At 43.6% G+C, this 14228-nt stretch overlaps 1 protein-coding gene across 1 annotated transcript in view; it reads right to left on the bottom strand.

Moving 5' to 3' along the window:
* Positions 1-7429: 7429 nt before the first annotated feature.
* LOC137373572 (calmin-like) overlaps positions 7430-14228 on the bottom strand; it is a 90159-nt gene continuing 83360 nt past the window's right edge. The window contains exons 12-13 of the mRNA XM_068038535.1: positions 12110-12174; positions 7430-10988 (exon numbers count right to left, since the gene is read on the bottom strand). Of these exons, the coding sequence (XP_067894636.1) occupies positions 10784-10988; positions 12110-12174 (270 nt within the window). The 3' untranslated portion in view covers positions 7430-10783. The remainder of the gene's footprint in view (positions 10989-12109; positions 12175-14228) is intronic.

Raw genomic sequence — 14228 nt, 5'->3', positions numbered from 1 at the left:
TTTCAGGATGACATTGATAGACTTTACCACTCTTCTATGCAGATCTCACAAACTTACTGTCCTTGGATTAGCTGGCCCATACTTCTTGGTTACAGACTGCATGTGTTCTTGCCCCAGCCTGGAGTCTTTCTAACTCTACCTATCTCAGACTCCCACTCCAGACCAAGTAAGCGAGACAGAAGGATTATCCACCCAAGCAGAAAAGTTCACTGAATCTGTATGCATGTTCAGCTGAACCTCCTGCCTGATATGATGTAATGTATGATGAATGTAATCCATCCTAGCTAGGATATAATGATTTTCCATTGCTTCCCAATTGGTAGTAATTCTATGAGCTCATTGATTTAATCGCAGATAATCGTGTGACATAAAGAATTAGTTTGGTCAATTAAAGATATTGAACCAATTGACTAGCAAACATTTGTGAATTATGCTCTTTCAAAGAGCCTGCACAGGCATGATGAGCCAAATGGCCTTTCTGTGTTGTAAGATTTTAAGGTTATATAATTTAGTACTACAGAGTGGCTTGCTAGGCCACTTCAGAGACCAATCATATGAGATTAGAGTTGCATATAGATGAAACCAGGTAAGGATGGGAGGTTTGATATAATCTTAAAATCTACGATTAAATCAATGAGCTCATAGAATTACATAGAATCTACACCACGATGGGCCGAAGGGTCTGTTTTTGTGCTGTATAACTCTATGACTATGACACAAAAACAGGCTATTCAATGTCATTGTTTAAACTCCATACGAGCTTCCTACCACTGGAATTACCTTTATTTCATTCTTTCATGGGATGTGAAATTACTTTTCTCAAAGGGATGTGAGTCTGTGGAATTCACTACCCCAGAGTGCGGTGGATGCCGGGACATTGAGTAAATTTAAGGAGGAGATAGACAGATTTTCAATCAGTAATGGGTTGAAGGGTTATGGAGCACAGGCAGGAAAATGGAGTTGAGGCCAAGATGAGATCAGCCATGATCATATTGAATGGCGGAGCAGGCTCGAGGGGCTGAGCCTACTCCTGCTCCTAGTTCTTATGTGAGCATTGCTGGCAAGGCCAGCATTTGTTTCCCATCCCTAATTTCCTTTGAGAAGGTGGTGGTGAACCGCCTTCTTGAACTGCTGCAGTCCATGTGGGGTAGGTACACCCACAGTGCTGTTAGGAAGGGAGTTCCAAGTTTTTGACCCAGCGACAGTGAAGGAATGGCGATAAACGTCCAAGTCAGGATAATGTGTGACTTGGAGGGGAATTTGCAGATGGTGGTATTCCTATGTGTCTGCTGCCCTCATCCTTCTTGGTGGTAGAGGTCATGGGTTTGGAAGGTGCTGTCAAAGAAGCCTTGGCAAGTTGCTGCAGTGCATCTTGTATATGGTATACGCTGCTGCCACTGTGCGCCAGTAGTAGAGGGAGTGAATGGTGGTGGGTGGGGTTGTTTTGTCCTGGATGGTGGTAAGCTTCTGGAGTGTTGTTGGAGCTGCACTCATCCAGGCAAGTGGAGAGTATTCCATCACACTCCTGACTTGTGCCTTGTAGATGGTGGATAGGCTTTGGGGAGTCAGGAGGTGAGTTACGCCACAGAATTCAAAGCTCCTGACCTGCTCTTGTAACTACAGTATTTATATGGTTACTCCAGTTCAGTTTCTGGTCAATGGTAACCCTCAGGATGTTGATAGGGAGGGATTCAGCGATGGTAATGCCGTTGAATGTCAAGGGAAGATGGTTACATTCTCTCTTGTTGGAGATAGTCATTGCCTGGCACTTGTGTGTTGTGAACGTTATTTGCCACTTATGAGCCCAAGACTGAATCTTGCTGCAAGTCCGGGTCTTGCTGCATATGGAGATGGAGTGCATCAGTATCTGAGGAGTTGCGAATGGTACCTAACACTATGCAACGATCAGTGAACATCCCACTTCTGATGATGGAAGGAGGTCATTGATGAAGCAGCTGAAGATAGTTGGGCCTACAACACTACCCTGAGGATCTCCTGCAGCGATATCCCGGGGCTTTCCACTCTGCTTCTGTAACCCTCTATTCCCTTTTGCCTCGTGTATGAATAAAGCCTCCCCTGAATTGCAACAATGCTATCAATTTTAACCACATTCTCACTACTCTGTAAAGAAGTTCATCCCATCATCTTTATTTGATCTGTTAGTAACTGTCTGAAATACATAAATTCTGCATCAATTTTCCATTTGAGTCTCCAGCTGTTTACTTCTATATGTCCTTTGTTTATTTCCACTTGTGGGTGAGTTCCAGTTTCTCCATGCCAACCCTATCAAGCACCCTTCATAATTTAGAGACCTCTCAGGACTGCTTGCGTTCAGAGAAAACAGCCTCAGCCTGCTAAATGTTTCCCAATAATTGCATTGTCTGAGTACTGGTTAACATCCTTTAAAGTCCTTTCTAGTGCTTCAATATGTAGTATATGTACTTTTTGTAGTATGCAGACCTCAACTGTGCACAGTACTCCAAGTGTAGTCTGACAATTAATAATATATCCCTGCTGTTTAGATCAAATGCAATAGGAAACATGGAGATTTGATAGCAGTAGACAAGATTATGACAGGTTTAGATAAGGTAGACAAAGAAAAGCTGTTCCCATTAGCTAATGGTACAAGGACTAAAGGACACAGATTGAAGGTTTTGGGCAAGAGATGAGAAATTTTTTTTATACAGTGTGTGATAATGACCTGGAACTCACTGCCAACAATGGTGGTGGAAGCAGAGACAATCAATGATTTCAAAAGGAAATTGGATGGGCACTTGAGGGAAGTAAACTTTTAGAACTACAGATATACAGTGGGGAAATGGGACTGATTGAATTGCTCTACAGAGAGCTGGCATGAACTCGATGGGCCGAATGGCCTCCTTCAGTGCTGTAATGATTCTATGACTCTAAATAAATCAGTCAGTCATATTACTTCCCCTCTCTCCTATCCCTACTCCCCCCTCAGATCACGTTGCCTGCTATGCCTTGAAAAATCAGACCTGCCGTTACCAATCAACGTTACCGATTGTTATTCTTCAGGTGTTGAGTTAACAATTTGCATTCATCTGATGCCTTTAAATTAAAAATCTAAAATTGCTTCAGAGGTGTATTCAGACAAAAAGGAATGCCAAGCCACAGAAGGGAATGTTTGGAGGGGATAACCAAAAGTTTGGTTAAAGAGGTGAATTTTGAGAATCTTAATAGAGGAAAGGGAGGGAGAGTCCTTTACTTACCCCTGTAAGGCTACATTCCATTGTAACACCCTCCCATTTTGCATAAACTGAATTTACATATAAAACAAAAAAAAGTGCATGTATATTTTTTTTTTAAAGAGATACAGCACTGAAACAGGCCCTTCGGCCCACCGAGTCTGTGCCGACCATCAACCACCCATTTATAGTAATCCGACACTAATTCCATATTCCTACCACATCCCCACCTGTCCCTATATTTCCCTACCACCTACCTATACTAGGGGCAATTTATAATGGCCAATTTACCTACCAACCTGCAAGTCTTTTGGCTTGTGGGAGGAAACCGGAGCACCCGGAGGAAACCCACGCAGACACAGGGAGAACTTGCAAACTCCGCACAGGCAGTACCCAGAATTGAACCCGGGTCGCTGGAGCTATGAAGCTGCGGTTAGCACGCTCCCACAAACAGCAATGAGAATGACCAGATAATATGTTTTAGGTAGTTGAGGAATAAATGTTAACCAAGACCAGGAGAATTATGTTCTGAATAGACTCAACATGTGTCATATAAGTTTGGAGTCTTTACACTACACAATCTGATGAATTCTCCATTGTGGTGTATGTTATTTCTTGTGTCATTAGCTTGAGGGTAAATAGCTACACTAATAATGGACCTCAAGCAAAGACTCTTCAATCAAGTGACCTGGTCTCAAAGCTTTGTGGTTGCCTTCAACTAGTTGGAGGCAGCGTTGCGTACAGATTCATTCACAGGGTTACATCGGACAGGGGCATTGGAACCAAAGCAAGTTAGGTTAAAGATGGCAGGGAAAACAAATTATTTGATGTAATCAGGGCTGACTAAAACAGTACTTTCTTCAATCAGCTGACTATAACTTCACAACTTTGGAAACAGAATCCCTGCTTTGGGAGTTGCTTAGAGGTGAAGTCAATTAATGGTTTGGATACCTGGCTATAATTTGGATTGAAATTCCATCATTATCTTTCTAACCCAAGGAAAGTATTTTGTCATAAGGTGGAATTGTGTGTGAATTTTGCCTCACCAATTCCCCCATTAAATGACAAATCAGCACCTCAGCTTGAACTAGTAAGGCTGCCTTTTGAAATAAAGAATATATCTGTGACATATCTAATTAAAGGTGATAATGTGATCTGTTGTACACTACAGTATAATCTCCTGTCTTCTTGGGACAGAACACATGATCTATTGAATGTAATGGATTTTTCATCCCAAAATTTAATCTCATAGGTGCACTAAATGCAAGTACAAGAGTGCACTCAATTGGCAGGTTGCATTGCAAGCTACTTAGAGTTCCTAACTTCGTAAGCATCTCTTCTGTGCGAGGCATATGGACCTGCACCACCTGCCGTTAGGCCAGTTTATTTTCTGAATACATTCATTATCCTCCTTAGTTTTGACCTTACCGAGTACCTCCAAAGGCTCACTGAACAATCTCTTACCCAACTGCCTGCACATTTTCTTTGTTTCCATATGTTATAGGCAATGAGGTGCAAGCACTTTAAGGGCACGCTACAAGTAACCTTGCTTGTCTGTCTGAGAACCACAACTGAATGCTAAGAAGTCAGCAGCCTGCTCGGTTTGGACAATAGTTATTCAGTTAAATAATTTCTCACCACTGAGCAACTTCCCTTTGTTCTTGGCTCTATAGATCAATACCTTGCCTATCTCTTGAGGAGACACGATACAGAAGACTCCAAAAATATCCCCATCCTCAAATGATGGGGGCACGCACGTGCAAAAGACAAAGCTGAAGCATTTGCAAACATGTTCAGTCAGAAGTGCCAAGTGGCTGATCCATCTCAGCCGCCTCCTGAGCTACTCACCATCATAGATGCCAGTCTTCTGATATAAAGAAAACGGCTGAAGGTACTGGATACTGCAAAGGCTATGGGCTCCGACAACATCCCTGCTGTGATACTGAAGACTTGCACTCCGGAGCTAGCCATGCCCTTAGCCAAGCTTTTCCAGTGCAGCTACAATACAACACCTACCAGACAATGTGGAAAATTGCCCCAGTATGTCCCGTCAACAAACAGCAGGACAAATCCAATCTGGCCAATTACTGCCCAGTCTACTCTCAGTTATCAGCAAAGTGATTAAAGGTGTTGTTGTCAACAGTACTATCAAGCAGCACATACTAAGCAACAACCTGCCCACCAATGCTCAATTTGGGTTCTGCCAGGGTGACTCTGTTCCAGACCTCATTACAGCCTTGGTCCAAGCATGGATAAGAGCTGAATTCCAGAAGTGAGGAGAGAGTGACTGCCCTCGACATCAAGGCAGCATTTGATAGAGTATGGCATGAAGAAGCCCCAGTAAAATTGAAGTCGTGGGAATCGGGAAAAGCTCCACTAGTCAGACCTAGCACAAAGGAAGATGGTTGCAGTTGGTGGAGGCCAATCATCTCAGACACAGGACATTGCTGCAGGAGTTCTTCAGGGTAGTGTCCTAGACTCAACCAGCTGCTTCATCAATGACCTTCTCTCATAAGGGCAGAAATGGGGGTTTTCGCTGATGATTGCACAGTGTTCAGTACTATTCACAACTCCTCAAACTGAAGAAGTCTATGCCAGCATGCAGCAAGACCTGGACAGCATTCAGGCTTGGGCTGATAAGTGGAAAATAACATTCATGCCACATAAGTGCCAGCCTTTGACATTCAAAAGTATTACCATCGCTGAATCCCCCAACATCAACATGCTGGGGGGTTACCATTGACTAGAAACTTAACTGGACCAGCATATAAACACTGTAGCTACAAGAGGTCAGAGGCTGGGAATTCTGCAGCGAGTAACTCACCTCCTGACTCCCAAAAGCCTGTCCACTATTTACAGGACACAAGTCATGAATGTGATGGAATGCATTCCACTTGCTTGGATAAGTGCAGCATGTCATCCAAGAACAAGCAGCCGCTTGATCTACACTCCATCCACCACCTTAAGCATTTATTCCCTCCACCACTGATGCACTGTGTACCATATACAAGATGTTCTGCATCAACTTGCCAAGGCTCCTTAGATAGCACCTTCCAAATCTGCAACCTCTACCACCGAGAAGGACAAGGGCAGTAGGTGCATACGAACACCACCCAAGCCACACATAGTTCCCCTCCAAGCCACACACCATCCTGACTTGGATATATTTTACCGTTCCTTCACTGTTGCTGGGTCAAAATCCTGGAACTCCCTTCCTAACAGCACTATGGGTGTACCTACACCACATGGACTGCAGCAATTCAAGAAGGCAGCTCACCACCACCTTCTCAAGGGCAATTAGGGATGGGCAATGTGTTGGTCTTGCCAGCACTGCTCACATCCCAAGAACAAATAAAAAAAGGCTGCCATCTCTGTTGGGGTGTGGTTTTAATGTACTTTTTTTGGTACCTTAAGTTGGTTAATAATGGATACTGATTTGATCCCCTAGTTTACTCCATTCTTTAGCATTGGTCACATCTCACTATTGTGCCACATCTGTGAAACAGTATCCCAGCATGAGCAGTTTCTTAGATTGTATCTGATATTTCTCCACCACCCATCAAAAAAGATCAACTAGAAAGTTTAAGACTTGACTTTATTCATCTGTTTGAAATAACTTTTATTCACACAGTAACTAAATTTTACAGAAGTTCCCAAACTTTGACAGAAAATTTACACTACTTTGTAGAAATAGTAACATAGTGAAAAGACTTGCATTTCAAAAATCATATCATCTAACTGCTATCATGCCCTGTGCTTCTAAGCAAGCATCCTTGATTGATATAGAAGCTCCGAAGGCCAGAGACACCCAAACTCTATTTACAGACAGGAACACAACACAGGCAACCTCTGGAGGTGTGTTTCTGGAGTAGTGGAGCAGCACCCCATTTCCCCCCACCACCCCCCAGCAGCAGAGGGCAGAACAGTATGCCGCATCCCCTCCTCAGCAGAGGGCAGCATGGGGTGCCACATCCTCTCCCCAGCAGAGGGCAGCAGGGATGCCGCACCCCTCCCCCCCCCAACCTCCAGCAGAGGGCAGCACTGGATGTCACATGCTCTCCCCAGCAGGGGGTGCCACATCCCCCACCCCCAGCAGAGGGCAGCAAGGGGATACCGCATCCTCTCCCCCGCAGAGTACAGCAGGGAATGGCGCACCCCCCACTTCCAGCAGAGGGCAGCACTGGATGCCGCAGCCCCCACCACACCCCCCCCCCCCCCCACTTCCAGCAGAGGGCAGGACATTTACTTAACCCCACTACTGATCGGCAACAAGTCGTTCTGACTTCATTATTTAAAACATTTTAAAAGTTTCCAAAAAGGCACAATCTTTACTTTTTTCTGTACAAATTAATTAATCCCACTGTATGACTGATATGGAGCTCGTGATACTGTACCTGCCAGCATTCCTATAAATTAGCTTAAGAATTTAACTGTGTGTGTCTCTCTCTATATATATATAAATCTCAAATGTCTGCAGCAGAGCAAGGGGTCTTTGGTGCTCAGTTCCAGTCCAAGACAAACAATGCCTTTTTCTCTCAATTTTTCTCCCCTACCACCTTCAGTTGAAGGCAATGACTCCCTTTCTAGTAGTTCCACAGGCATCCGATCTCATTCACATATGACCCAGATGGTTTTTGCAGATAGGCTATTTGCCTGCAGGAGCATCACAGGAAAAAACAGACCATAGGGACATTTTAACTTGGCAACATTGGTGTTAATTGGACCTCAGTGGCTTCAAAATCGGATTGGCAGACTTAGTCCTGTTTGCACCGATGATCAGCTGCCACCATTTCTACAGGGGCACCTCGCTAAGGGACCAATGCACTTCTCTGCTTCAGGTGGTAGGCCCCTCCTTGTCGTCACTCACCGTGTCAGGGAGTATTTATGGGTTTTTAAAAAGTGCAGATTGGAATCCTATGACATATATGGGCCCCAACTGCCACTTTAATAAAACAGGTCTGAGACTGTGCCACGCTCACTCCGATCAGTTTTACTGATGGTGAGGCTCCAAAAAGTTTAAAGTTATATTTGTGGGGCCAAGAGGAGCAGGAGTGTAAGCCTAGACAGGTAGCTTCAGCAATGTACAAGAATATAACACCACCAGCACCAAATCTCATCCTGTCCTCACCTAATCTTCAGGTACACATTACAGCAGGGTGGTGGGGGGGGGTCACTGGATGAGTAGTGCCCAGACAGATTTGTCTCCTTCACTAAACCAGTGTACCAAGGTCCTGTCACACTGAAGCTAACTAACTTAGTATAGACCACAGAGCCCATCTACCCCTTCTATACGTTTGCCTCAGTACTACACCAAAACAGGTATTTACCTACTCAACCTTAGGTTGCTCTGCATCCCAGTCTTAAACAGACCCAAGGCTGGAGGGAAACATGCAAAATTGTTACTTTAGTATAATCTATTCTTACTCTATTTATAGAATACCATAAAAATGGTGTAGGAGGCATTCTAATCTGCAACATTTGGTCACCCTCCTTGTCGTCACTCATTATGCCAGGGAGTATTTATGGGTTTTTAAAAAGTAATCTGATAAAGTTAGTTAACACTCAGTACTGAGGGGATACCTGTGTCAGCAGTATGAAACAGTACGTTCCTGACTGCATTATAACCAGAGATTTTTGGGGAAGGCGGGGTGGGGGTGGGGGGCAGAGGCCAGATTGAATAAATACAGGGTCGAAGAATACAATATCGTAAATACACTGGGCAGTATAGCTGTGAACTGCAGAGAGTAGAAAAGTCCCACGTTCAATCCTTGGTTTGTGTTGAATGAGTGGAATTCAACTAAAAGGCAATGGGGACACTACAGTTAGTTATGGTGTGCCTATGTAGACAAGTTAGGTTTCCTGCTTCTGATCACTAATCAGTGGTTCCTGCTTGCAGGCCCTTGTGTGGACAGGATCAGCTTGGGCCATGATATGCTCATGGTTGCATCTCCTGTCCACATTCACTATCTACGCACCTGCACAAGGTACTGCTACTTAGAGGTACTAGCAGCAGCTGTGGAATACTAGTTCAGCACAAGTTTCCACTTTATGGGGAGAAGGGGAAAACTCTTCAATCACAGCCATTCACCAAGAACAGAACCTAGACACACAGAGACAGACACACACACACTATATACATCCAACATGTACCAACCATTAACAATCAATGAAGTCCAGCCCTATACACAAGTTGCAGAAACAGTAAAGGCCCAGCCTCTACTTTTAGTGGCAGTTTGGAGCATCTTTTTAAGTGCAGTTTCATCATCTGGATGAAACAGAAAGAAAATGCAGAGGGGAAAAAGCAATACCAAAAGGGAGCAAAGTCTTTATGCCCAATTTCCAGTCTTCATCTCATGCAAGTTTCCATTCCAATGTTATTTCATACCCCTCATCAGGATTACAGGACGTACAGCAGATAATCATATTTGGAGAAGTATTCATTATGTGCAGCCAATGGGAAAAAAATTCTGGATTTAAACAAAATATTGTGAATGTACAGGTGATGCATCATGTTGTCTTGTAAGAATCTGCCACTGCAGGTTAGCAGGCTGACAAGCAGCTATGATACCGTATTCAGCATATCTCAGTGATTGAAGGAGTGGGGAGGGCAATAACCTGGATCACTTCCTATTAAAAGAGGTTATAAAGCATAGCCAGTGAGGGACTGGAAGCAGATTGTGGGCTGACCTAAATTAATCCAGGCAATGGGGAGTCCAACCTGCACAGTAAGAAACCGCAAGCATGAAAATCTTAGAAAACAAGACCGAGTGCATTTTATCAATATAATCTTATTACACAAAATACAGGGTGATTGCATGATCCTGCAGACACAGTGGGGAAAGCCATGTTCAACAGGAGCACAGGTTGGAGACAGGGTGTCCAACGGAAGTGCATCACAGGAATCACACCTTACATTCCCATCTCACTAGTCTTAGTGTCTAAATCGCCAGTCTTTGTTTCGTTACCCTGGGTTACATGTTTTAATCTTTTCATATTCCCTTGTTTTCTATTCAATTTTGGAATTAACATACCAGGCTGCACAGAAGCCTATTGGATGAAGGAGCATAACCCAGCCAGAAAAGTAAAATTTTTTTTAAAAACTGCTTCATTTATATTATATATAATATATAAAAAGATATAAACAAAACTGTTCACTTTCTTGCAGTCATACCACTCACAGGAAGCTTCTATTGACTTGAAATTTATACCCTACTGCAAACATATAGAAGGTCTGCAACATGTTGTGCTATTTCTTTGAAGGTCTACACATGCCCAAATAAGTTTAATCAATCATCCGGAACCAGTCCTCATCGGGTCACCCCTTATAAATTAAACCATCCAGATTAATGGAACGAAAATGATTTCTCAGGTTTATACCCAGTTGATATAACTGTGGAAACCAGCCATTAAATTTGGTTTGTAACAGGCATTGGAACTTCGGGATTTTACCGTTGAAACTGAGATGTCAGAAAAATTCCAGAATCACATTTAACTTAAAAATGATAAAGCTCAATAACACAAAACTAGTCAGCAAAACGCCAAGCAGTGGAATAATTTTGACCCATTTGGTAACATCAGCTGGATGTGAACTGTCCCAGTGACTCCATGTCAAGGTGAAGAAGGATGATCAGCCAGTACACCGCCATCCAGAGAAAAATAATCAGGTATGGTAGTTGTGGGTGATCAGACTGTCCTGGAGGCATCCTATCACGGATAATGATGGCAGTTGGGTGCCAAAGTGCTTCCAACACACTTGCATTGTCGGATTGTGGGGCTGCCCTGTGGAAAAAAAACCACCAAAACAGGCATGAATACGGAGAGAGGTTCCTGTCACACCTCACACTTCTAGAATTATATCAGTACCAGATATACTTCAGTACAACAGCAGACACAGTGGTACTGCCCTACTCACTGTGACTAGAACTTGCACCCAAAAAAAGGCCCAGGCTTATCCTTCACTCTCTGGAAGGACCTCACCTTTTCTTGGTGCCGTCTGCTGCCAGTAGTTAATTTTTCTCAGAGCAGGAGCTCACTCACACAGGAAGGTTCCAATCTCCTACCACTACAATTTATTGTGTGGTGGGCCCATAGTGACTGAACTGTATTATCATGCTTCCTTCAGATCATGTGTCAGGTTACACTTTAGTCTTTGTCCCACAGAAAGACTTCAAGGTAGTTGAAAACAGGAGTGGAAGCGGAGGGAGGGGTGAGGTGTGTGGGGAAATCAGTTTCAGAGGGAATATGTAGCATCAATTTACAGGCTTTCATGAAAATGCATACAGCAAAAGATTTGGGTGGGGTAGCAAGACACATTATTTTGTAACCCTATAGGGCAGATGAAACATTTTGATAACAGCTTATCTTATTGTCCCAGGCATTGGTAAACAAAAAAACAACAATTTGCCAAGGCTTTTTAAGATGAAGGAAGTGCCTATTTAACCTGCAACGAGTGAATTCTCAACCAGGAATAACTTTCCATCCAGTCTTGGACCAAGTAGACTAATTTCAATGCTGATCCCTAATTGAAAACCCAACAAAAGTCTGGTTTTGCTCTGCACTTTATAAAAAAAGGTTACGTTCGCCTGCGAACCTATCAATGCCATACCGATCAGAAACATTAAAATTTGTTTGTTCCCGAGGCAACACCATCCACTCAGTGTGGTAATCATATTAAGGACTAGCTGGGGTGCCCAGGTTCAAGCTCCAGCACATCTACTAAAATGTTTATAGAACACATTCAAAGACATTCCCAACATTACAGCCTCTGAAGAGATATGAAAGCTGTATTTACACAACTGCAGATTGAAATCACCTTACTCACTTTGAATAATGTCCAATGGATTTGGCACTGTGGCCTGTCGATCTGAACAGTAACAGCTGACAAAAATCAGTATTCTTACCTTGTTCGGAGGCATGTTTCATCTGTAATTTTTGCTTCATTCAGCAGCATCAAATTCTCAGACACCTGCAGTTCAAAAAGTTAATAAAAGATGTCAGCAGTAAATCATTAATTTCTTTCCCTGTTCTAGCAGGATCTACATTCCATAAACATGGCTCATTGCTAGAAAATAGACCCCTAGTATTTTCTAGCAACATTTCTTAACTAAAGTTTACTAGGTTCAGTGGGTAAATGGCTGCTATCGCAATTTTAGAAGAATCAGGCCAATAAGTTGTCCAAATTTCACAAACATTTTACTGTCCAAACAGGCATTTGATCATGAAAGCTTTTGAGAGTTCAACAAAGGTGCAGAGCTCCTTTTCATAAGTGGGGCAGGGGAACACCACCTAATTCTGCTCATTTAAGTATCAGGAAATTTGTACTCAGCATCTGACACGGTTTCCGCAGGTTCGGTGCCTTCGGAGTGGGCCACTGGCTAGTTTGAGGTCAGCCCATTTGCACACTCCACCCCCATCCCATCCCAGTCTGCACTGCAGCCATTCTGGGAAAACCTGTCATTGATATCACAGGAGTGACCTAGCAGGGAGGAGATCTTACTCAAATGGTCAGCAAGGAGTTGATACTTTTGTGAAAGTATTACATTTTAAGGCAAGTTTACAATTTACTTCTATAAAAAAAAAGGAAGAAATGTAAATTAAAAAGTAGTGCCCCTCAACGCTCCTTCCCCTTCAATGCCTTTGGGGTAAAATCTGTCCCTTGCAGTGGGCAACGAATTCCAATCAAGTGATTTCTCTGGCAGGCCAGATCACAGAAGAATAGCTAGCTCAAAAATCCTCTGTTCAAAAGCTTTTTATGTTGGTTAGCAGCAGCAACTTCATTTATATAGTGCCTTTAAAACAGTAAAATGGCCCAAGATGGTACACAGGAGCATTATAAAGCAAAATTTGATGAGTCACATAAGGCGATGGGCAAAAACTTGGGCAAAGTAGTAAGTTTTAAGGAGGAAAGAGATGTAGAGAGGCAGAGAGGTTTAGGGATGGAATTCAAGAGCTGAGGACCCAGGCAGCTGAAGGAACAATTCAAACTGGGGATGTGCAAGGGACTCGAATTAGATAAGGGTTGTGTGGCTGGAGGAGACCACAAAGGGATTTGAAAACAAGGATGAGAATTTTTAAAATTGAGACATTGCTTGACCAGGAGCCAATGTAAGTCAATAAGCATAGAGGTGATAGATGAACAGGACAAAGTTTTGAATGACCTCAAGTTTATGGAGGGTAGAATGGTGGGGGGTGGGTGGTGCTGGCCAGGAGTGCGTTGGAATATTCAAGTCTAGAGGCAATTAAGGATGAGGGTTTCAGCAGCAGATGCTCTGAGGCAGGAATGGAGTCAGGCGATATTACAGAGGTGGAAATAGGTGGTCTTTGCGCTGGGGTAGATGCGGTTGGGGCCGACCATGACTCATGGCCCTCCTGCCTTGGGCGCTATGGCGTTGGAAGGATGAATGAGAACGGGCAGAGACTGCTTGAGTTGTGTACCTATCATAACCTCTGCATCACCAACTCGTTCTTTCACACTAAACCCGGTCACCAGGTTTCATGGAGGCACCCAAGATCGCGTCGTTGGCACCAGCTAGACCTCATTGTCACAAGGCGAGCTGCCTTAAACAGTATTCAAATCACACGCAGCTTCCACAGTGTGGACTGCGACACCGACCACTCCCTGGTGTGCAGCAAGGTTAGACTCAGACCAAAGAAGTTGCATCATTCCAAGCAGAAGGGCCACCCGCGCATCAACACGAGCAGAATTTCTCACCCACAGCTGTTACAAAAATTTCTAAATTCACTTGTAACAGCCCTTCAAAACACTCCCACAGGGGATGCTGAGACCAAGTGGGCCCACATCAGAGACGCCATCTATGAGTCAGCTTTGACCACCTACGGCAAAAGTGTGAAGAGAAATGCAGACTGGTTTCAATCTCATAATGAAGAGCTGGAACCTGTCATAGCCTCTAAGCGCATTGCACTGTTGAACTACAAGAAAGCCCCCAGCAATTTAACATCCGCAGCACTTAAAGCAGCCAGAAGTACTGCACAAAGAACAGCTAGGCGTTGCGCAAACGA

Source organism: Heterodontus francisci, chromosome 9 (genome assembly GCF_036365525.1).
Source record: "Heterodontus francisci isolate sHetFra1 chromosome 9, sHetFra1.hap1, whole genome shotgun sequence".
Taxonomy (NCBI): domain Eukaryota; kingdom Metazoa; phylum Chordata; class Chondrichthyes; order Heterodontiformes; family Heterodontidae; genus Heterodontus; species Heterodontus francisci.
This window is presented reverse-complemented; position numbering and strand designations above follow the sequence as displayed.